We start from the raw sequence: 25453 nt of genomic DNA, 5'->3' as shown, positions 1-25453 counted from the left end.
GGACAGCCAGTGCTATACAGAGAAAGCCTGTCTTGAAAGAAAAAAAAAAAAAAAAAAAAAAAGAAGAAGAAGAAGAAGAAAGAGGGAGAGAGGGCATTCCCAAAAGAAACAGAGAATTGGGGGGGGGGGGAATAAAAGTAAATTTGCTGAACTCAAATGTAATCAGTCTAGCCAAACCCAAGCATAGCAATGAACTACAGCACACCCATCACCAAACTGTCTCAGGTCAATGAAAAAAGACAGTGTTCAAAGCCGATAAAGAAACATGGTCTAGTGAGGAAAAAAGGTCAGGAGAATACATCATAGTGAGAGACAATCACATCCTCGTGAGGGTCAAAGTTTTGGAGAACAGGCTTTTGGCTATTGTAGAAAATTTGTTATTAATACTTTACTATTAATTAATATAATAATTATTACAGCAGTTAATTATTTACCTGCTTCCATAACATTAAAAGACACAGACACCTGACAGATCTTCACTAAGCCTTATTTCACCCGGGTCTGGGGCAGACATTAACTCCATAAACTACCTTGTTATCTCCCAGTCCCATATCCCATGTCATTTGCTCCAATCATTCCTATCTCGACTACTTCCCATCCCAAGTAATATGAATAATTTCACATGCTTTCTATGGGGCCGCTTCTCTACAGCCATGCTAATCCTCAGAGTAAATTTCTCCTTGCCACACGGCTTTTCTTTATTAACCCATGGCGCTCTCCTTCTCCTCCTCTCTTGTACCCGTCTCTTGCCCTCCCCTTGATCCTCCTTCCCCCCAAGCCCTGGACCCTTGGCCAGGTCCACCTCACTTTGTTCTTCCCAGGTGTAAGGCTTTTATTTAGCCAATCAGGGATAATTCTGGAGGTAAGGTTATACAGCATCATTTTAGGTTCATGGCAGTCTGCTCATAAGAGACAGCAAGCAGACCTCAGAAGCAAAATAATCAACAGCATCAAATACAAAGCACGAGACCATGCATTCGGCAGAAACAGTGTAAACTGGAGACCGTAAAACACCTTCCAAAGCATAAAAATTTTGTAAGAGAGAGACACACAAACACAGCTTCACTGGGCAGTGGTGGCACAAACCTTTAATTTTAGCATTCAGGAGGAAGAGGCAGGTGAATCTCTGAGTTCAAGGCCAGCCTGGTCTACAGAGTGAGTTCCAGGACAGCCAGGGACAACACAGGAAAAGCCTGTCTCAAAAAACCAACCAACCAACCAACCAACCAACCAACCAACCAACCAACCAACCAACCAAGAAAAAAAAAACGAAAACACAAAGCAACCCCACCCCTTCACTCTTCCCTCCTTCCTTACCTCCCTTCTCCCTGTCTCCTGGATAGGAACTGAACTTGGGGGTCTGCACACATTAGGAACATGCTCTATCCCTGAGTAGTATTCCCAGTCTTCTCTTTACTTCTTTGTATTTCCTAGACAAAGTCTTGCTAAGTTGCTGAGACTGGCCTTACCCTCTCTCTGTAACTCAAGTGGCCTTTACTTTACAATCTTTTCTTGAGTAGTCAATCTATAGGCCTGAAGTGTCAGGCCCAGCTAACTTCAAATTTTACCTAAGCAAAACATTTTCCAGAAACAAAATTGAGCCCAGCAACCCCATTTCCACCGAACTGAAAATCAGATTCAAACATTTTATTGTTCCTGAAGTATAACTCACAAAAGCAGAAAGGTAGGAAGAGCCTGAATGTTTACTACTGAGTGAATGAGCAACCTATGTAAGTGTATAAATACATATAATAGAATATTATTTATACTCAGTAAGAGAAACCAGATACAAAAGTTCAGATCCTGTATGTAGAAAAGTAAACAGACTGCAAATAGACTGATGGCTGTCAGAGACTGGGCTGGGGGGTGAGGAGAAGGGGAAATTATGGCATAATGAGTATAGGTTTTATTACATAGTCATAAAAATGTCTTAAAACTAGATAGAAGTGATTGCACCATAATCTGAATGAATATAAGATGATTTACTTTACAATGATTAATTTTATGATATGTGAGTTGTACCTGGGAATTAAAACTATTGACAAATCAGGAAACATGAAGTGATAAATTAGACTTTATCAAAATACAAAAAAAAATCATACATCAAGAAACAGTCACAAGAGGATGCAAGACAGTACGAAATCTGGGAGAATGCATTTGCAGTCAATTATTTGCTAAAGGTCTGTGTACTGGCTGGTTTTGTGTCAACCTGACACAAGCTAGAGTCATCGCAGAGGAAGGCGCCTCAGCTGAGGAAATGCCTCCATGAGATCTGGCTGTAAGGCATTTTCTCAACTAGTGATCAATGGGGGAGGGCTGAAATTCTAAATTAGAAGCTGGGCGTGGGGGGTGGCCTGTAATCTCAGCACTCAGGGAGGCAGAGGCAGGGGGGCTTCAGCCTTATCTACAAAGTGAGTCAAGGACCACCAAGACTACATTGAGAAACTTTGTCTCTAAAAAACAAAACAAAAACAAAAACAAAAAAAAAAAAGAAAAAAAGCAAGCAAGCAGGTGAAGATCTTTTCCCATTCTGTTGGCTGCCATTTTGTCTTTAATAGTGTCCCTTGCCTTACGAAGCTTTTTTTTTTTTTTCATGAGGTCCCAATTATTAATTGTTGAACTGTTGTTGTTCTGTTCAGGAAGTTGTCTCCTGTGCAGAAATTAGAGCCCAACAATCAAATAACCCAATTAGAAAATAGGGTACAGACATAATCTCATTCAGAAGGGGAAATAAAATAGACATTGGAGGTGGAAGGATGGAGGAACTGGGTGGGAGAGGGAGTGGGAAAGGGAACAGGGGGAATCAGGTTTGGGGAGGACTGAGGGAGACAGAATTGGGAGACATAACTGAAACTGGTGGTGGGCAGCTCTGGGATGAGCCAGAAATCTAGGACAAGAGAAACCCCCAGGAATCTGTGAGGCTGACCCTAGTTAAGACCCCTAGCAACAGGGGATATGAAACTTGAGATGGCTACCTCCTGTAACCAGGCAAGACTGTTAATGGAGGGATGGGGACTCCAACCCACCCACAACACCTTCAAACCAAAGTCTGTCCTGCCTACAAGATGTGTAGGAATAAAGATGAAACAGAAATTGAAAAAATGGCCAACCAATGACTGCCCCACCTTGAGTCCCATGCCATGAGAGAGAGCCCACCTCAACACTACTAGTAAAATTCTTCTCTACTTACAGACAGTAGTCTAATATAACTGTCCTCTGAGAGGCTTCACCAGCAACTGATGGAAACAGATGCAGAGACCCACAGCCAAACATTATGGGGAGCCGGGGGATTTTTTTTTTAAGACAGGGTTTCTCTGTTTAGTCATGGCTCTCTTGGAACTTGCTCTGTAGACCAGGCTGGCCTCGAACTCACAGAGATCTGCCTGACTCTGCCTCCCTGAGTGCTGGGATTACAGGTATGCTCCACTGTACCTGGCTGAGCTGGAGGAATATTACGGAAGAGGGGGATGAAGGATTGAAGGAGCTAGAGAGGTCAAGGACACCACAAGAAAACATTCAGAATCAACTGGTCAGGGTCCAAAGGGGCTCACAGAGACCAACCTCCAACCACAGAGCATTCATGAGACGTACTGAAGCCCCCTACACATACGGAAGGGATGTCCAGCTTGTTCTTCATGTCAGACCCCTAACAACTGGAGCAGGGGCTGTCTCTGACTCTGTTGCCTGCCTCTGGATCCCTCTCCCTTAACTGGGCTGTTGTGTCTTGCCTCAATAGGAGAACACAAGCCTACTCCTACTGAATATTGATATGCCAAGGCTGGCTGATATACAGTTGAGGACTCTACTCTGGGGAGAAAGGGTGGGAGAGTTGGGCTTAGGGGAAGTGAGAGGAAGGGAATGGGAGGAGAAGAGGAAGAGGAAGCTGAGAAGTAAAGTACATAAATTAATGGAACAAGCTACCAAACAAAGCGAGGTTAGGTTTCTAAGAGCCAGGTGTTAGATGACTTCAAGGACCCCAGTCTTCCAGATACAACAGGAATGATGCACATATCACTCAGAGACTGTAGCAGCGTGCCCAAGACCTGCACAGGTTCCCGCCAGAGGAAGTCTTAACACTGAAAGAGGAACGTGAGCATGGGGTGTCTGGCTAGATTTATTTACTTATTTATTTCTGCCAATCTGACACAAGCTAGAGTCATCTGTGAGGAGGGAACGGCAATTGAGAAAATGCCTCCATAAGATCAGGCTGTAGGCAAGTTTGAATTAGTGATTAATACAGGAGGTCCCAGTCCATTGTGGGTGGGGCCAAGCCTGGGCTGGTGGTTCTGGGTTCTATAGGAAAGCAGACTGAGAAAGCCATGAGGAGCAAGCCAGTAAACAGCTGTCCTCCATGGTGCCTGCATCTGCTCCTGCTGCCAGGTTCCTACCCAGTTTGAGTTCCTGTCCTGACTTGCTTAGATGATGAACAGCAATACAGAAATGTAAGCCAAAATTTCCTTCCCAACTTGCTTTTGTCATGGTGTTTCCTCACAGCAATGGGAACACTAAGACATGCTTCCAGCACTAACTAACAAGACATTGTGTGGAACTGACAGGACCGGCAGGAAGAAAACAGTCCTCTCTAACGGGGTCTCACTGTGCGCACACCAATCACACCCCACTCGGTGCAGGCCCCATGCTAGTGGCGGCTGGCCAACACAAAACACACTCAATGGCATTTTTGTGAACCATTTGTTTCATTTTGATTTGTTTTGACATTTTTGTCTTTTTTTTTTTTTTTTTTTTAAGAGAGAGATGGGCAAAAAAATCATGTAAGATTGCGTGAGTAGGGTGGTGATGATCTGGAAGGAACTGGGGGGGAGGGGAAAACATGATCAAGATATATTGTATGAAATTTTTTTCTTTAGAAAATAATAAAAAAATAATAAAAAAAGGCTAGGTGTCTTTCTTTTAGTTAAACAGAAAAAAAAAAAAAGAATTCAAATCCTTAAAAAGGAGTTGTCAGTAAGAAACTTAATATCAACAAAATCTGCCAAGCTTGTTTTGACAGCTGATACTCTCAGAAGCTAAAGCGATGTATCTAGCCTCACTTATACTTCCTCATTCTACCCATTCAGTCTCCCTTCTGCTCTGCTTTGCTATCTACTGTTTCCCAGCCTCAACATTCAGTGAGTTTCCTAAAGTCTGACATCCAATGAGCTTCAGGTCAGACGGCTCTGCAAGCAGCTTCTTTTCAGACTGCTCAGCCAACTACAGGCATTAAAGAAGAATGCACACTAACTGAGCCCCATGCTCCCGCTGCCTCCCATCTTCTGGTTCACCTACTCACCTCTTGTGAGAGCTGTCTTACTTGGTCTTTCTGACGGTCCAGATCTTTTAAAATTAATGAATTTTGTTTTTCTAACTGAAGAACTCTTCTTGCCAAATGGACACTAGGTAAAAAAAAGATGAAAAGCATTCACGCATACAAAAAAAGAATGCTACCTAAACACTCAATAGTTACTTGTGTGCTGGAAATGGACTCATCATTTCCTAATACGACATACATATTAACAGAAAAATATGATAATACAAAGTGAAAAACATTAGAAGAGCAATATGTCATCAACTCAGAACCCTGAAAGTAACAAGCCTAACATTTCCATATGATAACTGTTATATACCTGTGCTCATGGAACCTTCTTATCAAGTAGAATACATTATACCACCAACTTGACAGAAAAAGACAGCCATTTATAGCTTTCTCATTTTAACAAAAGGTTCCAAATTACAGATCAGCCAGGAAATTAGTTGAATATTACATACAATTAGCTTTAAGTTTTGACAAGTGTTTACACAAGCAAATATAATGATTTTTATAATACAAAACATAACCAAACAGGTTGCCTATTCCAAGTAGAGGTGGAAGAGATGTGTAAAATGTAAAAAATGACCATAGTACAGGCAAAGAGTCTATACTGAAAGAACTTCCCTTCCTTCCAATGATTTACACCCCCTCTCTTGGCAGGGTCTCAGGCTGTATCCTAGGCTGGGCTCAATTTATGATCCCCTCCCATTAGCCCAAGTGCTAGGATTCCAGGCATATACCACTGTGTCCTTCAGTCCATCACTTTTTTTTTTTTTCTTGAGACAGGGTTTCTCTGTGTAGTCTTGGCTGTCCTGGACTTGTTTTGTAGACCAGGCTGGCCTCAAACTCACACAGATCAAATTGCCTCTGCCTCCCTGAGTGCTAGGATTAGAGGCCTGGGTATTTGTGCTCAGCTCACATTCATTTTCAATCTGGAGCTTTCTCAGACAATTAGGAATAGCTCTTCCTTAAGATCCAGCCATACCACTTCTAGGCATATATCCAAAAGAGGCTCAAGTACACAATAAGGATATTTGCACAACCATGTTTGTAGCAGCTTTATTTGTAATAGCCAGAAGCTGGAAACAACCCAGATGCCCCTCAGCTGAGGAATGAATACAGAAAGTATGGTACATCTACACAATGGAATACTACTCAGCAATGAAAAACAAGGAAATCATGAAATTTGCAGGTGAATGGTGGGAACTGGAAAAGATCATCCTGAGTGAGCTATCCCAGAAGCAGAAAGACACACACGGTATATACTCACTCATAGAGACATATAATATAGGATAAATCTACTAAAATTTATACACCTAAAGAAACTAATCAAGAGGGAGAACTCTGGCTAAAATGCTCAATCCCCATCCAGAAAGGCAAAGAGGATGGACATCAGAAGAAGGAGAAAACAGGGAACAAGTTAGGAGCCTGCCACAGAGGTCCTCTGAAAGGCTCTGCCCTGCAGACTATCAAAGCAGATGCTGAGACTTATGGCCAACCTTTGAGATTGCATGGAATCTTATGAAAGAAATGGGGAGTTAGTAAGACCTGCAGGAGACAGGAGCTCCACAAGGAGAGCAACAGATCCAAAAAATCTGGGCATATGGGTCTTCCCTGAGAATGATAGTCCAACCAAGTAGCATGCGTGGAGATAACCTAGAACCCCTGCACAAATGTCGCCCATGGCAGTTCAGTCTCCTAGTGGGTTCTATAGCAATGGGAACAGGGACTGTCTCTGACATGAACTGATTGGCCTGTTCTTTGATCACCTCCCCCTGAGGGGGGAGCAGCCTTACCAGGCCACAGAGGAAGACAATGCAGCCACTCCTGATGAGACCTAACAGACTAGGATCAGAAGGAAGGAAAAGAAGACCTCCCTTTCCAGTGGACTTGGGGAGGGGTATGCGTGGAGTGGGAGGAGGAAGGAAAGGATTGGGAGGGGAGGAGGGAGAGAACTACAGGGGGGATACAAAGTAAATAAAGTGTAATTAATAAAAAAAAAAGAGTAAAAAAAAAGAAAAAGTGCTCATCTATTTAAATAATTGCAATCATTCAAAGAAAACAATTCTTTGAAGTACTAATGCTGAGAAATTATGTTGTTCTCACGATCTACTCTGTATTTTCATGTTCTATATTATATATTACTTCACCCTTCAAGTTAACCTATGAGTGCAGAATTCATGGAATCCAAATGTATAGATTTTTTTTACAATGATAGTTTTTTTTTTTAAATTTCCACCAAATAACCATACAGAACAGAATGAGCCTATTGTATGCACATTTCCCAACCAAAGACAAAGGAGTTGATGTAGCGTATGAGAGCACATAAGACTCTGCTAAATACTACCCAACACATTTATATGTAAGAACTGCTCATCCAAGTTAAAAAAAATGGCACTTCTGATAAATGTTTATAGAGTGATCAACAGTACAGCTACATCTAATACTGTTGGATCCAGCATGGCATTTGCCAATCTGCTGAAGATAAAGGTGAGAAAGAAGCAGTCTTCATTTTTTTTGACAGTCATTTAAAAAAAAACCAAAACATTAGGTACTAAGATACATAATACAGTGCACCTAATACAACAAGCAGCAATTTAAAGTGTGGCTGGAGTTGTGCAAATCTTACTACAGCACAACATGAGAGCAATCTCACTACCGTGTAACAGTGGGCCTCTGCCTTTTCCCAATCTCTAATAGATGTCTCTTGACCCCTCCACTCCTCTTTAGGGAACTTCTAAACCACTTTCTTCTTCATGGGTTTTAAAGGAATTTATAGTTTACATTTTATTTATTTATTTTTTACTCTAAAACCCATACTTTATGTATAGCAATGGAATTTGCCATAGTTTTGCACAGAAAACAATAAATTCAGGTTATAAAACCTCACCACCCAGAAAAACAAAAACAAAAAAACTCCAAAACATCAAGTTTTCTTCGTGAGTCAATACTACAAATGTATAGCTTTGGGTTTTCCTTCTTTTTCCTTCCTTCCTTCCTTCCTTCCTTCCTCCCTCCCTCCCTCCCTCCCTCCCTCCCTCCCTCCCTCCCTGCCTCCCTTCCTTCCTTCCTTCCTTCCTTCCTTCCTTCCTTCCTTCCTTCCTTCCTTCCTTCCTTCCTTCCTTCCTCTCTCTCTCTCTCTCTCTCTCTCTCTCTCTCTCTCTCTCTCTCTCTTATCTTTCTTGACAGGGTTTCTCTCTGTGTAGCCCTGGCTGCTCTGTAGACTAGGCTGGCCTCCCTGCTTCTGTCTCCTGAGTACTGGGATTACACTGGAGTGCCACTAAGCCTGGCTCCAATGAAATATCTTAATGTTGATTTGGGATTAAATATGTTGGTTTTAAATACTTTTAATTATATCTGTAAACTGTATTTTGGATTACTAGGTCCACTTTGTTTAATTAAAAAACCTTTATTCTGGCATGAACTCAGTGACAGGCTCTCTGATCACCTTCCCCTGGGGGTTGCAGCCTTGCCAGGCCACAGAGGAAGACAATGCAGCTAGTCCTGATGAGACCTGATAGGCTAGGGTCAAATAGAAAGGGAGGAGGACATTCCCTATCAGTGGAACAATGGGGGAGGAATAAGGGGAGAAGAGGGTGGGATTGGGAGGAGACGAGGGAGGGGGCCACAGTCAGGATATAAAGTGAATAAATCAAATAAATGATAATAATAAATAAAAATTAAAAAACTTGATTATTATCAATCATACTTTCATCTTCTTTTTAACCCTTCATATATATATTTTGGGTGTAGTTTTCTATATCTTTGTCTCTCACAGAATTTACCCTTTAGGGTCGTTTCTAAGCAACAATTTCTCAAAAAACGTATGCTGAAGTATTGATAATATTTGTATAATATTGATTACAAAACAACGAACACAGTCAAATTCAATTATAGAAGTGCAGATGAGAAGAAATTTTTATGCAAATAAAATTTTGTTTTTTTCTGTTAAGAGATTAGAGATACTAGAAATAATGAGCTGCAACAGCCACCCGTTTAACAACATAATGAAGATGATAGCGACTTGGCCACAGCCAGTGAAGTACATTATACTGCTCATTTGGTTTGGGTAATTTGTTTTTAGCATAAGGCTCTTATGCAGATATGGTGACAAAGTGAAAAACATCATATGGCATAAGCACTGAATCAAGAAATTCTATGCCAGCATTTTAGTGTTAAGACAGGGTTAGTATCCTAATAAGAATGTCCCTGGTTTCAACTAAGGCATTTTGAGAAAGAATCGTTTTAAAGCAAAAGAAAGGTATTACTGCTTGGGTGTGGGATGCCCTAGAATGTAACTAGTTCCAGGGGATCCCACACCTCTTCACATCATCACAGGCACCAAGCACATGTAGAGTATACACATATGTGCAGGCAAAACTCTCAGACACATGAAGTAGAATTTAAAAAAAAGCGCAAAAAGATGTTTAAAAAATACAGTAGGCAGCAAATTTCACAAATTAAAAATGTTCTAAAGATGCCTCCAGCATCGGCATCAGCGGAAACAAGGAGGCGCACGGTAAGACAACAGAGTGTGTGGGGACCATCCTGCAGCGTAGAAGCACGGGACAGTGCGCACGAGAAAATCTTGTTGGCTATTTTCAAATAGTTGCTACTCAAACCGAAACATTACTTCAGGTTTTCAAGTTCTGTCTTGCCAAGGGGTTAATTTTATTTTAATCTACTTCAGTTACATAAGCCCTTTTTGGCTTTATACAATTAGGTACCAGAAAAAGTTTTGAGAAGTTCTGCTACCGTTTATCAAGTATGAAACCTCAAAGTGTGGGTCAGTGTGGGTCACTTACTGTATTCTTACATGGTGATCAGAAACGTCAGTTCTTTTTCAAACGTGGAACACAAAGCTGCTGCTACCAACGCACAGGAAATCGGCACTGGAGTGCCTCCAGAAATGAACTCATTTAAAAAAAAAAAGCAAATGTCCATGTTTCATGGATTTTAAAAGGCTTCATTAAAAATTTAAAACAAAAATTGAATTATTTCATTTGGTGTCTAGGGAGAAGTTTTGGAAACCTGGTTTTTCTAACTATGCAGTTGACTTAAGAACATATTAACTGACATTCTCTGGGCCTCATGCCAAACACTGTGTAGTGATCTTTATACATTTTTTCAATTTAATTTTTAAAATATTCTTTTGGTCGCAAGAGGAAATTATTATTTTTTCATGGGCTTTATCACTTATTGACAACAGCATGACACTCAAACAGAGAGCCCAAAAATCAAAGTTTTAGGTAGCTACTGAAAATTATTTTGAAGCTCAGTTTTAAAGTTACTATAAAAAGTAATAGATTTCCGCATGTTATCCATGGTACCGCTGTCCTTTGTTCTCACCTCACCTCTCCTCTGCCCTTTCTCATGTCCTCTGAACCTTTCCATTCCAGCTGTTACCCTCATTCCCCCACTTAGTATATTTTGAAGAATATTCATATATAGGAGATATTCATGATCGAATGTAAGAAAAAAAAACTACTAAAATTGCTTAATGTCCAAAAAATTAAAGGAAATTAATTTGTCTATATAAGTTTCTCATTGGTTATTTTGAAAAATGGAATTACCATCAATTTACCCAGTTTTTAAAAGAAAATAAATATTATAATCAATTAAATATTAACATAAAATATTTAATATTGGATGTTGAAGATACAAACTTTTAAATCAAATTATGTATGAAAGAGCTACACAGCGGCCAAGAAGTAAGCGCCTTTGAATTTTTAATATACCTTCTTGTAAGCTGCCACTGAATGGCTTCACTAGGAAAGCGCTGTGTGTCACTCTCTACGCTGCACTTACGGCTGTGGGTCACTCTCTACGCTGCACTTATGGCTGTGTGTCACTCTCTACGCTGCACTTACGGCTGTGGGTCACTCTCTACGCTGCACTTACGGCTGTGTGTCACTCTCTACGCTGCACTTACGGCTGTGTGTCACTCTCTACGCTGCACTTATGGCTGTGGGTCACTCTCTACGCTGCACTTACGGCTGTGTGTCACTCTCTACGCTGCACTTATGGCTGTGGGTCACTCTACGCTGCACTTATGGCTGTGGGTCACTCTACGCTGCACTTACGGCTGTGGGTCACTCTCTACGCTGCACTTATGGCTGTGGGTCACTCTCTACGCTGCACTTATGGCTGTGGGTCACTCTACGCTGCACTTACGGCTGTGTGTCACTCTCTACGCTGCACTTACGGCTGTGTGTCACTCTCTACGCTGCACTTATGGCTGTGTGTCACTCTCTACGCTGCACTTATGGCTGTGTGTCACTCTCTACGCTGCACTTATGGCTGTGTGTCACTCTCTACGCTGCACTTACGGCTGTGGGTCACTCTCTACGCTGCACTTATGGCTGTGTGTCACTCTCTACGCTGCACTTATGGCTGTGGGTCACTCTCTACGCTGCACTTACGGCTGTGGGTCACTCTACGCTGCACTTACGGCTGTGGGTCACTCTCTACGCTGCACTTATGGCTGTGGGTCACTCTCTACGCTGCACTTATGGCTGTGTGTCACTTTCTACGCTCCACTTATGGCTGTGTGTCACTTTCTATATGTGACTTTAAATTTGTATTGCTTTAATTTCAAAAGACTAATAAGTACAGACGCTCTAAGGCTGCAGTGCTCTTTCTTGTCTTTAGAAATGGATTTCAAGAGGGCACAAGGCAATTGCTTTCTGTACACACAGCCCTTAAGAAACCAAATGTTGACCTTGCAATCTTCAACAGTGCATCGGAGCCTACAGGGGGTTAGGCGCCACTGCTCACCGTGCACATAGTAGGTACTCAATACAAGCTGTTGAATGACTAGGTGTAGGGATGCATACATGTCCTCTTTGGATGTCTAGACTTACACTCCCTTCCCTCAGCTTAGATGACCTGAGAAGCACTTCCTCAAAATAGCCCTCGGCTCACCACGAGAAGAATGCCTGGCACCAGCTGGCAGGGTATTAATAGCATACCCATTAGGCACTTGTTCAGGGCGCAGTGATAGAATCTTCAGAAATACTTGGACAGTTAAGATCATTTGGATTATGAATCACTTGTCGTTCCTTAAATCTTTGGGCATAAAAAACAACCAACCAACCAACCAACCAACCAAAAAAAACCCTAAACCAACCAAACAACAAAACCCTAACTTCTGGTTTTGTGCACTTCTTTAAAAAAGTAAGCAACAATCACATTTAATGTCAAAGCTCAGCATCTGGGGCTACGGAAAGGGAGCTTATGAGAGCAAAATTATTTCCCCCCCCCCTGTAAGAAATAGTCTATAGGATTCAGATTACAATAAGAAAACCCAGGGTTTTCCACTAGACTTCAATTGTATTTTACCAATCACTTGTCTAATTAATATAGAAGTCTCTTACTCATGAAACTACTCATGTTTCTGTTCTTTTCTTGGAAACAAAGGCTAAAAGAATCAGACATATTTAAAAATTGCAAAATATGTTGGGTGGTGGAGGCACACGCCTTTATTCCCAGCACCCTGGAAGCAGAGGTGGGTAGATCTCTGTGAGTTCAAGGCCATCCTGGTTCCAGGACAGTCAGAGTTACACAGAAAACCCTGTCTTGAAAAACCAAGAAGAGCTCGCACAGTGGTGCACACTTGTAATCCCCGCACTTGGGGAGGCAGAGGCAGGCAGATCTCTGTGAGTTCAAGGGCAGCTCCTCTACAAAGTGAGTCCAGGACAGCCACGGTTATAGAGAGATATCCTAACTTGAAACAAACAAACAAACAAAAACCGAGAAAGCAAACAAACAAAAAATTGCAAAATATCATGAATCAGTCACATCAGCCTTGGAGAGCAACAAGAAGAAATAGAACAGCAACTAAGTTTTCAAACTTTATATAATTTAGAACTTGATCCTCACCTCTAGTAAACAGAATTAATCATTCTAGCTACAAACTGATACTTTGTAACCATCTATTTGTAATATGGATTTTTCAAATACTTAATCAATAAACAATATGTTCGAAGCATTTTTTTTACTTCTTTTAAAGTGCTATTCCATACTACTTTAGATAGTCATAAAGACAAATTATTCTCTTTCTGCTGTTGCATCCATCACTTCAAACTACCTACAAAAGAAACCAGAAAGACAGCTCAGTTAAGAGCATATACTACTTTGCAAAACTTTTGTTCCCAGCACCCATGATATAATTCCAGCTCCAGGAGATCTGAAGGCTATCTCTTAGACTTATTCGTTCACAGACACAGACACACACACAGCTCTAATACCTGTTTTCCTACTCTTCAGGCACCTGACTTCCCATGTACACAGACATGTCCATAAATACACGTGTGTGCATGCATGCACGCACATACACGCACATACTTAAAATATAAAAATCTTAGTCAGGTGGTAGTGCATGCCTTTAATCCCAGCCTTTAAGAGGTAGAGGCAGGCAGAACTCTGCGTTCAAGGCCAGTCTGGTCTACAGAGTTGAATCCCAGGACAGCGAGAACAACACAGAGAAACCTTGTCTGGAAAAAATAAAAAGAAACAGGGTTGGGGGTTTAGCTCAGTGGTAGAGTGCTTGCCTAGCAAGCACAAGGCCCTGGGTTCGGTACTCAGCTCTAGGAAAACAAGAACAACTACAAAATCTTAAAAAAATCATGTAAAAGGTCTACAAGAGTATCAAAACATGGGTTTTCTTTTCTTTCTTTCTTCTTTTCTTTTCTTTTCTTTTCTTTTCTTTTCTTTTCTTTTCTTTTCTTTTCTTTTCTTTTCTTTTCTTTTCTTTTCTTTTCTTTTCTTTTCTTTTCTTTTCTTTTCTTTTCTTTTCAAGACAGGGTTTCTCTCGTGTAGCCTTAGCTGTCCTGGATTCAAGTTGTAGACCAGGCTGGCCTCAAGCTTTCAGAGATCTGCCTGTCCTTGCCTCCCTGAGTGCTGGAATTACAGGTGTATGCCACCATGCCTGGCTGATTTTCTTATTTTGTATGTTTCTAAATTTCTAAATTAACCTCAATAAAATAATAACAGTTTTGAAAACTTGAGCATCAGATAAAGAAAAGAAAAATTCCTCGGTGTTCTCCACTGAGCTAGGGAAAGTCAGAGCCTAACGTGGCTGCTGATCACAAAGAACTTCTCTCTAGGTGAAGAAACTCGATGGGAAATGATGGAAGGGAAAATGAAACACGCTCTATGGTGCAGAGAAAACAGATGTTTACAAGTGGAGAGGTAGCCTTTCTGTTATCTGATGGAGAGGCAGACAAGAACGCTGATGTGGGGCCACATTATGGACGGGCTGGCAGAGCGTTCAGATTGTAGGTGGAAGAAGGAGCAGTCAGATGGTTTTGAAAGGCAAGAGCAACACTGGGTTTCCACTGGTGTGGAAGTGTCTTTCACGGGAACTGCACTGCCTGCTTAGAACATCCTCCAACCAATTCTCTTGGTCTGCACAGAGCCCTCTCAGGAAATGTACTTCTTTTCTCTTTCTCTCTCCTTCTGCTTCCTGCCTTTCCAGCCCTTCTCTTCTTTCCTCATTTCTTTTTCTCCTTTCTGTGTAGACCATAGGATGGTCTAGAATTCATTACACAGCTCAGGTAGGACTCAGGACTCAGCTTTTAAGATCACCCAGCCTGGTGTTGGGGAATGAGTGTGCACCATCACTGTGGCTAGCCTCTGTGACTTATTTTTATATTAATTAGCAATTTCACAGGCTGTAGAAACACTGGGGAGACAAGCCTTGGCAAGTAAGTCCTTAAGAGATTATCTAGATTAGATTAACTGAAGTGGGAGGACCCACCCTAAATGTGGGTGGGCCACTGCAAGAGCAGGCATCCTAAAATGAATATAAAAGAGCAATGGAATCCTAGGGGCCATTCCCTACATTCTGCTTCCTAGCTGCAGTTGTGATGTGACCTTATCTTCCTGCTGCCATCCTTCTTGATGTACCATTGAGATGTGAGCCAAAATAAATGCTTCCTTCCTCTAGTTGTTTCTGTCAAGGAATTTGTCACAGCACCAAGACAAGTAACTAAAAATTCTGTGTAGCTGTACTGTAATGTATATGCTTTCTCCATATTTCTTTAATATACAGTATATACAACAATATATATTACATGTCAAAATTTAGGTAGATAGATAGTAAGCCATATAAAAACTGAATAGAATATTTAATTAGTTCTAACTTGGTACAAAGCATTTGTACTTATCTGAAATTAACGTAAAAATAAAATGGATTTTAAAAAGTTACTGCATCTAATATCATGAGAGTTCTAATGTACACATCTCCTAACTATTAAATTCATTTAAATATACATGAAGTTCATGGTTATTATCATGTCCTACTTTCTGAGCAATTTAATATTTATGAATATTAAGAACAAGTAACTTTATCATTCAACTCAGCACATTATCAAAATGTACTATGTAATTACACTTAGCTTGAGTAGATAAGATAAATCTATATCGATTTTACCTTTGCTTTAGTCGTCTTTTAGCTGTTGTGGGAACATTAGCACCATAGCCATAGGAATAAAGAATCCTTTCAGCCTCCTCTTCATTTTCAACTGAAACATATTAAAATGTGTGATGTGAAATAACTTTTTTTCCTTAAAAAGCAGAGCAGAAGTGAAAAGATCACAATAACAAATTAAGAATCCCAAGAACATTCACAAGGGCTAATGCATAATTTGAGAGAGGTTAAGCATACTGAAGCGTATCCTTGCTGGGATTTGCTGGTTTATTTTTAGAAGATGTTAAGGGATTACATCACCTGATAGACTATGTTTTCTTATAGAGCACAATAACTCAGGTATGTTATTCTGAAGGATTCAAAGGCTTTTAACATAAACTATGTATTATAAAATATGACAAAATTTAGACTCAATTTGATAAAGGTGAGTTTTGCTTTGTTTTTGAGACATATTCATGTAGCCTAGGCTTCCCTTGAACTTATTCTATCAAGGAGAACCCTGTTCTACTGACTCTCCTGTCTCCACTTCCTGAGTACTAGGATTACAGAAATACATGACCATGCTGCTTTACATGGTACTGAGGACTGAATGCAAAGCTTCTTGAATGTTATGCAGGCAATCTACCATCTGAGCTAATCTCTAATCCCCGAGAGATATGTTTGGCATTAATTGTATATCTGCAAAACAATTTCAGGGAAAACAATTTTAGAACTACAATTGTCATAGACCTACCTATAACAGAGTAAGAACGGAGCCTCTCCTACAAAGGGAGTTGAGCAGGAGCTGGGGTATTGGGGCAGGAACTCCAGAGAGAACAAGGGAGAAATCAATGTGACAAGAGGAGGAACTCACTGATCAGATAAAGATGTAAAGTTAGTACACAGCAAGAGCAGAGGTAAATGAACTTTAGGGAGGGAAGAGGAAATTCACATGATCAGACACTGCTAGTGGACACCCTGCAGGAGGGGCTCTCTCCCTCCTCATGGATATGTGGAGACCCAACTAAGGTTGTGAGGTCTGGTGGCAGGCCCCTTTGTGGAGCCATTTTACTGGCCTCCATGCTTTAAACTGGACTGTTTTGTTTCTTTAGAACTGCATGAGCTTTCTGTATACCAAATTGTTAAATTCTTATTTCTATTATCACATATAGCTTGCTAGATTTTATAGCTTAAAATAATATAAATTTACTATCACACGGTTCTTTGAAGTATGTTAGTTATTCTCAATTAAAGACCCCCAACCCCAAGTGCTGGGGGGAATCCCACGATGTAAGCTCTGAAGGTAAGCATAAGCCCCAGGCCTCACAGGGTTGTAATAACAGAAATGTAGGCTGGTTCTGTGAGGGGGATATGGGGCCAAATCTGTTCTCTTGCCCTTTTCTACTTCCAGAGGCTGCTGCTATGCCTCAAACACTCCAGACTCATCTTGAAATTTCAAAGCAAACAGTACCATATCTTCAGATTTCCCCTCCTTCTCTCCATTTCTTTTACAAAGGCTCTTGTGATTACATTAGGCTCAACCAGGTAACTCAGGATAATCTTGTCTGTGGAGCCTTCACTTAACCATACTGCCAAGCCTCTTTTGCCATCTAAGGTATAATATCTAGAACCCAGAGATTAGGGCATGGACATTTTTGGGAGGTCATTCTCATCTACCATAAACAGACACTAACCAGTTCTTTGTCTGATTTATATTTGGTAAACATTTTCTTTAGGAATTTTCTCATTTTACATAGCGTTCTGTCGTCAGATATAAAACAGTGATTACTTTATTAGAGTCTATGGCATTGGTACTTGTTGATTAATCATCTTTTTTTGAATAATTTTGATGATGTCTACTCTTTTTTCTTTTATGGCAATGCCTTTTAGGCCCTATTGTCAAGATTGTATCCTCTTTCAAGTGGGAATTACACCTTCCTTTCCTTCAGAAGGTTTACAGCTTTTACAATTACAAATAAGTCTACTTTCAAATCAATATTGCTATGCTGGGGCTTACTGCCATAAGGATCTCCAATTTTTAGCACCACTTACTGGACATTTTTTTTTTCTTCTGGCTGTGATGTTGCTTTTGTTGATGAGCAAACACACATTTGCACATGGATCTGCTTCTGAGTTCTGCATTGGTTTCACTGCTGTGTGTGTGTCTGCCTTTTCCTTCCTTCCTTCCTTCCTTCCTTCCTTCCTTCCTTCCTTCCTTCCTTCCTTCCTTCCTTCCTTCCTTCCTTTCCTTGCCTTCCCCTTCTTTCTTTGATTTTTGGAGACAGGGTTTTGCTGTTTCAGAGCCCTGGCTATCCTAGAACTATCTTTGTAGTCCAGGCTGGCTTCTGAGTTCTGCATCTGCTTCACTAGTGTGGTGTCTGTATATATGTGACAAAGAGAGAGAGAGAGAGAGAGAGAGAGAGAGAGAGAGAGAGAGAGAGAGAGAGAGAGAGAGAGAGAGAGAGAGACTGACTATCTATCTATCTATCTATCCATCCATCCATCTATCTGGTTTACGGAGATCCACCTACCTCTGCCTCCTGAGTACTGGGACTAAAGGCATGCACTACAATGCCCAGCATTCATCTGTCTTTATGTCACTACTGAATACTAGCCAGACATTGTAACTTTATAATAAATGTTAAAGCCAGACAATGCCACTCTTGGAATTTTGTCCCTTCTACTTTTTTTTTTTCAAATTTACTTTGTCTTTTCTTCTATAATTTTTGAATTTCCATAAAATGAAATACAGAAAGAGCTTGTTGGCATTGTGATCAAGACAAAAATCAGATCAAACAGAATTCATCATACATTTCTTGACATTAAGGGAGAAGCTCCTTATTTCTCTTAATATTTTTTTTTTGTCTTTTTGGTGTTGGTACGTTGACTCCTAAGTATTTTTCTCTGTCTTTCTTTTTCTTTCTTTCTTTCTTTTTTTTTTTTTTTTTTTTTGTTTTCAAGACAGGGTTTCTCTATGTAGGTTTGGCTGTCCTGGACTCACTTCGTAGAGCAAGCTGGCCTGGAACTCACAGAGATCTGTCCGCCTCTGCCTCCCCCAGTGCTGGGATTAAAGGTGCACTACCAGCCCAGCCTTTTCTTTCTTTTTTTTTAACACGACTGTAAAGGAAATTATTTTTATATTACTTTTTCCAGTTGAGGGCTTCTAAATGTGTATGTGTGAGTATGTGCACACATGCACAGTGACTTTATATATATATATTTTTTACTGTAGTACTCATTTCCTCTGAACATGAGAAGGCTGTCTTTCCCTTCCTGGTATCCAGACTCCACTTGCCCACCCCACACAAGCATCAAAGGAAGTATGATGGGAGGGCAGGGCGAGGGCAAATAGCAAACACACGAAAGATTAGAATCCAGTACACTACTGAATTTCAAAATTCTGTGGTATCCCCTCTTTTAGTTATTTCTCATCTCTAAGGTTTAATTATCTCATGTTCTTATCTGCATTTACAAAAGTGCTGCGTGTCCCTAGCTAGCTCATGTCATTAGTTAACAGTCTCTTACTAGTCCAGGCCACAGATTCTAGTGAGGAAAGAATTCTTGTTTTAGGGGAGTATCACACTATGTATATAGCTGGGGCTGGATTAGAACTGGTGATCTCCGATCTCCCTGCCTCAGTTTCCCGAGTGTACAATTACAGGAAGTGTCACCAGGCCCACCATTGGCTTTTGGTGTTACTGTTGTTGTGGCTTTGACTGCTGTGCTAGGGACTGACTCTCAAGCTTGCACAGACTAGATGAACACTGTTCCACTGAGCTACACGTCTAGTCCTGAGGCAGAAAACTTTGCACAAACTTTGTATTCCTAGTTCCTGACAAAAAGACACATTTAATACTTACAGAATGAGTGAATTAAGCACATAAAATTTATCAAATTTAATCTTTGAGTCTAGCCACTGAAAATTTATATCAAGTAATACTGAAAACAGAGAATATCCTTTAAAAATGATTATCATTTATATTTTAAATAAATATACACCAAGATATTTTTGGAAAGGATGCCAGCTTTTCTCTGCAGCCAACAGTTCAAACGGGGTGGGGGTGGGGAGGGCACACAGACTTACTTTCTGCTGTTTGCATTATGATTTCGTCAAGCTCTTTTTCCAGTTTCTCGTAAATGTCTAACCTTGCCTGATGCTCGGAGTTCTGTGCTTCAAGTTCAGTAATGCGTTTTTCAGATGAAGTTTGGAGACCGTAAAACTCTTTCGTTAAAACCTAACAGTAGAAAAAAAGAATGACAAAATTGAAAGAATTAACAATTACTCAGGTTCACAGCTAATGATGCAGAGATATATTTATGCCTTTTCTCTTTTGAACTGTTCAAATGTTAAGGTAGCTCAACTAAGAGAACAAATGAGGAAATAACATTTATTTCTAAGGTAAATAATTCTCCTCGTGACTTTTACTAAACTTATGAACTGCTTTGTCAGTAATTACATATGCTGAATAAAAATGAATTAAGGGGTAAAGTTGACATTCGCTTGTTAGTTCAAATGGAGGCAGGAGTGTGAAACTTACTAGGCAGGCAGCACAAAACTGTCCAGACAGTCATGAGCTCCCCAGTGCTCCGTTAGAGCTTCTCCACCTCCCTGTCCATGCTTTTAGCATTTTTCGTTTCCTAACAGGTTCAAGTCCAAATCAGAAAGTAAGTTTAAGTCCCGCATAGAGAAGTAGCAGAAATGACTTTGCAAAGAAAGGATTTCTTACAAAAGGATTAACAAAGAGATGCAAATTCCTTGATCACTATTACATAAATACATGTACAACCTGCTGAGTCCATTTACCAACTTTAATAAAAAATTTAAAAATTTTAAGCAGTTTACTTTACGGTGTTGCGGATTGAACCTAGGATGCTAGAAATGCTGGGCGACAGCTTTGCCACGGAGTGACATCCCAATAATAGTTTTAAAAAGACTCAGTGATTGTAGTTATATGAGGGGCTCTATCCATCCATCTACTATGAAAAAAACATATTTTATACATAATATGCTCTTTTGGTTGTTGTTTTGTTTTTCTAGCAGAGTTCTTCAGTGCAGCACTGACTGTCCTGGACTTGCTTTGTAGACAAGGCTGGCCTTGAACTCACAGTGATCTGCCTGCCTCTGTCTCACTGAGTGCTTGGATTACAGGTGTGTACAACCACACCTAGCTAAATGTAAATTTTTTAAATGCTAAAATATTAGAAAACTGGAAAATACAAAATACCAACTATCCCCTTGTAGAAGATAATGTTTTGTCTTACATGCATCATTACAGTTATATTAATTTCAGTTTTTTTAGATAAGTATTCCCAGTAATTGAATGCTTTTTGCTGTATGTTATTCATACAACCTTTTCTAAATGTTTAAAAACAATTTTAGTCATTTTTGGTGCACATAGTTCTGCTATTCATATCTTTTCTTTTGTTTTTTGTTTTTGAAGCAAGGCCATATTACATAGTTATGGCCGGCAATATGGGCTTCAAACATGTTATCCTCCTGTCTGTGCCGTGGAGTACTGGGATTCCAGGTGTGATGTGTGTGTATTTTCTTGTGAGGACAAGGTAGGATCCTCTAGAGTACACAGCTTCTCTGTGAACATCATGCTTAGGAAGTTTACGCTCCACGCTTATATCAAGGGAAAGTGCACAAACGTACCTCCAATTTCTTCTGATATTTTTCGCACTCCAGCTGGCACTGTGTGAGATTCCTTGCAGTTTCCTCTTGCAGGAGTTGCACGCGCTCACTTTCAAAGGACTTTAGTTTACTCTGATGGAGAAACTCAGATACTTTGCTTTCTGCACTGAGCTGGAGATCTCTGTACCTGAAAGCAGCAAAATGGTAATGGGCCTCTGAAGCAGCTGTAAGGGTTTCTGGAAGCTCAAACCTCAGTTCTGCTTTGCATACCATCATATTTTGAGTATATGATTAATAATTTATATTTATTCAGAAAAGCTTTTATAATTTAGTTAGGCACATATATAGAAATATATACTAAAATATCTATTTGGGTATTACAAGAAAGTGATGCACTGATCATCAGATGGCATATTCAACAACCCAGACAGGAGCATTCTCTTTATTTATCTTATAACTGCAAAGAAACATACAAATCATACAAATCATGGTAAATTCAAAGTTTGAAAATATTCCATGTTGACTGCATTCTAAGAGAAAGCAAAGCAGACATAATGCAATTTTTTTCACAGAGCCACCACGAATTTAGTAAAATGTTATATATGTAACTAAAATTCTTTTATTCAAATATTGAGCTAGTAACTCTAAGAGAAAATGGTGTTACACTAGACAAAAGGTTTTTCTTTTTTCTCTTAAGAAATTTATAATTTTCTTGGGAATACAGGAAAACAAACATGATAATTCAAGAGTGATAATTGATAAGGATAATCTTCAGGTTCAATAAAAACACAAAGAAAAGGGAGCAACTTGGTTGGTCTCTCTCTCTCTCCTTTGTGTGTATGTGTGTGTGTGTGCACGCATGTGTGTCACTGAAGCACATGGGCCTTAATGTGCATGGTAAAGGCCATGTCACTCTTGGCGCACTTATCTTTGGTAATAGTGTCCTGCGTGCAGGCTAGAGAAAGATATGCAGGCAGTGTATTTTATATATCCTGTAACAGCAAGGCTTTAAAAAAAAAGTAAGCTTTTATGTTGTTTTGGAAAGCTCTAAATTTATGTATTTTAAAAGTTCTTACAATTTTATTAAAAATACAGTTTTAGGGGTTGGAGGGATGCTTCGGCAGGTAAACTAGTTGCTGCAATGGGTTTGCTACTATGAATGTCTTAAATAAATGAATTCTTCCAATTAGTGGCATTTGATATTTTCAAGATGCCCTTGTATTGTAACATGAATCAATACTTCAGTACTTTACTGAAGTGAAAATGTCTCTTTACTCCTTAGGTCAGGTTGTATTGCAAATTTAAATCCATAAAATACACGAAATCATCTGGCATGATGTCACACACCTGTAATCCCATATTGGGGAGGTGGAAGCATGAGGATAGGTAAGTGAAGGTCATCCTAGCCTACACAATAAGTTCAAGGCCAACCTAAGATACATGGGATTGTCTCCAAAGAAACCAGACCCACACCATCCACACCCAAACTAAGCACACAATGTCGATGCTGTCTCTGTGCACTAAACTTCAGGGCGTACAAAAGCTACACAACTAAAACTGATCTGATGAGTCTCTGAGACTGTGATGCTCATCTGGAAGGTAATTTCTTTTAGAAGGTTATGCTAAAAGTTTGCCTTTTATGGGTTTAGAACACTTTAGGCGTTTTTTATTCCAGTGAGAGCTTCAAACAGGCAATTAGAGCGGCTCTAATTCCCTGTACCACCTGCTCTATTCCCTGCTGGCACCTGAAAGTTCATTTCAGCACTCATGTTCTTTCCCTATGTTAAAACCCAAAGCAGTAGATACGGACATTCAGAATATAGGTAACTCAACAAAGGCTAAACAGCTCCCAACAGAAAACAAGAAATGTCTCCTAGAAATCTAAGTCTTCTTTAGTAAGGGAGCTTCTGTAAAACCAAATGATAATTTTCCAAACCAATTTCTTTTTATGCTGTTTAACCAGGGAAAGGATCTGCCTTCAGTCATTTTATCTTTGTTAATAGTCTTGATGATTTTAATTGACTAAATTGAACTGTGAAACGCTGAATAAACACAATAGCTACACAAGCAGGTCTAACAGTAAGGAACTGATGACGCCAAGAGCTCAGCCTGTAGTTTCAGGTAACTCCCACTTAAACTTGTTTTGCTCACATAACCTGCTGCATTCTTCTCTGTTGACTCAGACCTCTCATCTCATCCTCTTAATTTGCACACTTACTTGAACCAAGTCAGTACTGTCCACACACCAACAGCTTCATGTTTGGTATTCTACTTCAGCAGAGTAACCCCAGGAGGTCAAATTTCCTACGCAGTGGAACCAGAGTCTCTACCTGTCCTTGCAGCCATCCTGTCCAGCTCCTGGTCCGTGTCTTTATGATGCATGTGTAACCCATTCTTTGGTTTTCATAAGAGCCACTTATACATTACACAATATTTTAAAATAAGAACATAAAAGTTCTAGAATGAACTGTTTAAAGAAGTATTCACTGCAACAGAGATTTAAGAGCTAGAAGAATAAAGAGCAAAAAAAAAAAGAAGTGAATGTCTGCTATTATGCAGGAAGTTACAAGAAAGTTAAACCTTCAGCAATCTCGCAAGTTGGGGCCAGGGGAGGAACCCAGTTAGTGGTGTTTGCCTTGCAGAGTATGAGGACTAGAAGCCTAGAAGCCATATAAAACAGAGCACTCTCTGCCCTGCTCAGGCAACCTAGCATGCTAGCTGAAAGCCCTGTGTCAACAAAACAAAACCCATAGCTGGCAGCAGCAAACACCACCTAAATTTCCGCTTTAACCTCCAGAGTGCCTGTGTATACCTGTGCACACAAGCACACACACACACCCAGCACTAATTCAGAAAAGGAAAAAAAATCCAGCAAAAAGGTCATAATGCTAAGTAACATTTATTTAGACCTTTCCCCCAGTTTTCCTTTTCTTTTTTCTTTTGCCTCTCACCTCTCCAGCTCTTTGAGATAGCATCTTCTTAGGTTAGGCTGGTCCTGGAACTCACTCTGTAGGACAAATACATTGTAGGACTTTGCACTGCTTCTATCTCCCCAGTGCTGAGACTGTAGGAGTGTGCCACTGTACCAGGAACCATAGCTTTCTTCTTCTTCCTCTTCAACCTTTTCTGCTCTCTTTCTTCCTTCCTCCCTCTCTTCCTTCCATATTGGCAACTGAATACAGACTCAAGTGCGCTGCTACTGAGCCTCATCCTTCCCATGAGGAATCTTTCATTTAATCCCAGTTCTTCATTCAAGAGACAAATAAAAGAAGTAACTTTTAAAAATTTGCCTACGCAATGTTCCCGGCTGCCACTACGTTAAAGCTGGACATGTATTCGGAACACAACTACCTAATATCATTTTGTAGACAAGCAGTATACAGCAAAGTTCCCCAAAATGTATTGTATTCAGGGTAATGTTCATGCAATCACCAGAACCCAAAAATGATCCACATATTAAGAAATGTACCAGCTGATCTTGTTTGGGAGGAAGACAATGAGATGGTTGAGGCAGAACACTTGTCTGTACACAGCAGGTCAACTGAGTATAGGAAGCGGGGGGAGCGCCTGCCCCAGGCAGGTTGGCAATCGCTAAGCACAGCAGCAGCATGAAGGAGGGAGGGCGGGATTCTCAGGGCAGACACTGGCAGCTGCTTCCAGGGCTTTACGGACGGGCCAGTACAAAGACTAGCCTCACAGGCTCGGCTGTGACTGTAGGGCATTTCAGTCCTAATTCTACAAGCCACTGGGAGCAAAGGCTATGAGAAGCATTCTGTCCTTGAAGACAGAGCTGTTCCTGGATCTCCAGCCTTCGGTGGGTTCAGCTGCAGGAAACAGGAAAGTTACGTCTTGCTCACAGGACAGTTGCTGCTGACATTTTTGTTATTGCCCTCTCTGCACAAGTGATTAACACATTTCTTTTGGTTCTGTAAGTAACTAAAGCAATTCTTTGGATAAAAACTGGAAACAGTATAGACACCTTTACCAGTACTTTCACATTCATTTCTGTTGTAGACAGACCAGCTCTATTTCCTTTGTAACTTTCTGAAGCACCCACAAATGTGCACGTGACACATATAGATGGACTCCGGTCTCCTTT

At 40.3% G+C, this 25453-nt stretch overlaps 1 protein-coding gene across 2 annotated transcripts in view; it reads right to left on the bottom strand.

Annotated features, from left to right (window-relative positions):
- Positions 1-25453, bottom strand: part of Pibf1 (progesterone immunomodulatory binding factor 1) — a 173980-nt gene that overhangs the window by 47693 nt on the left and 100834 nt on the right. For both annotated transcript variants that reach the window (XM_021650185.2, XM_021650184.2), the window contains exons 11-14: positions 21376-21541; positions 19804-19954; positions 15744-15834; positions 5291-5393 (exon numbers count right to left, since the gene is read on the bottom strand). In XM_021650185.2, the coding sequence (XP_021505860.1) occupies positions 5291-5393; positions 15744-15834; positions 19804-19954; positions 21376-21541 (511 nt within the window). The remainder of the gene's footprint in view (positions 1-5290; positions 5394-15743; positions 15835-19803; positions 19955-21375; positions 21542-25453) is intronic.

This window comes from Meriones unguiculatus, chromosome 9 (assembly GCF_030254825.1).
Source record: "Meriones unguiculatus strain TT.TT164.6M chromosome 9, Bangor_MerUng_6.1, whole genome shotgun sequence".
NCBI lineage: Eukaryota > Metazoa > Chordata > Mammalia > Rodentia > Muridae > Meriones > Meriones unguiculatus.
Note: the sequence above shows the minus strand (reverse complement) of the source record. Positions and strands in the feature narration are given on the sequence as shown.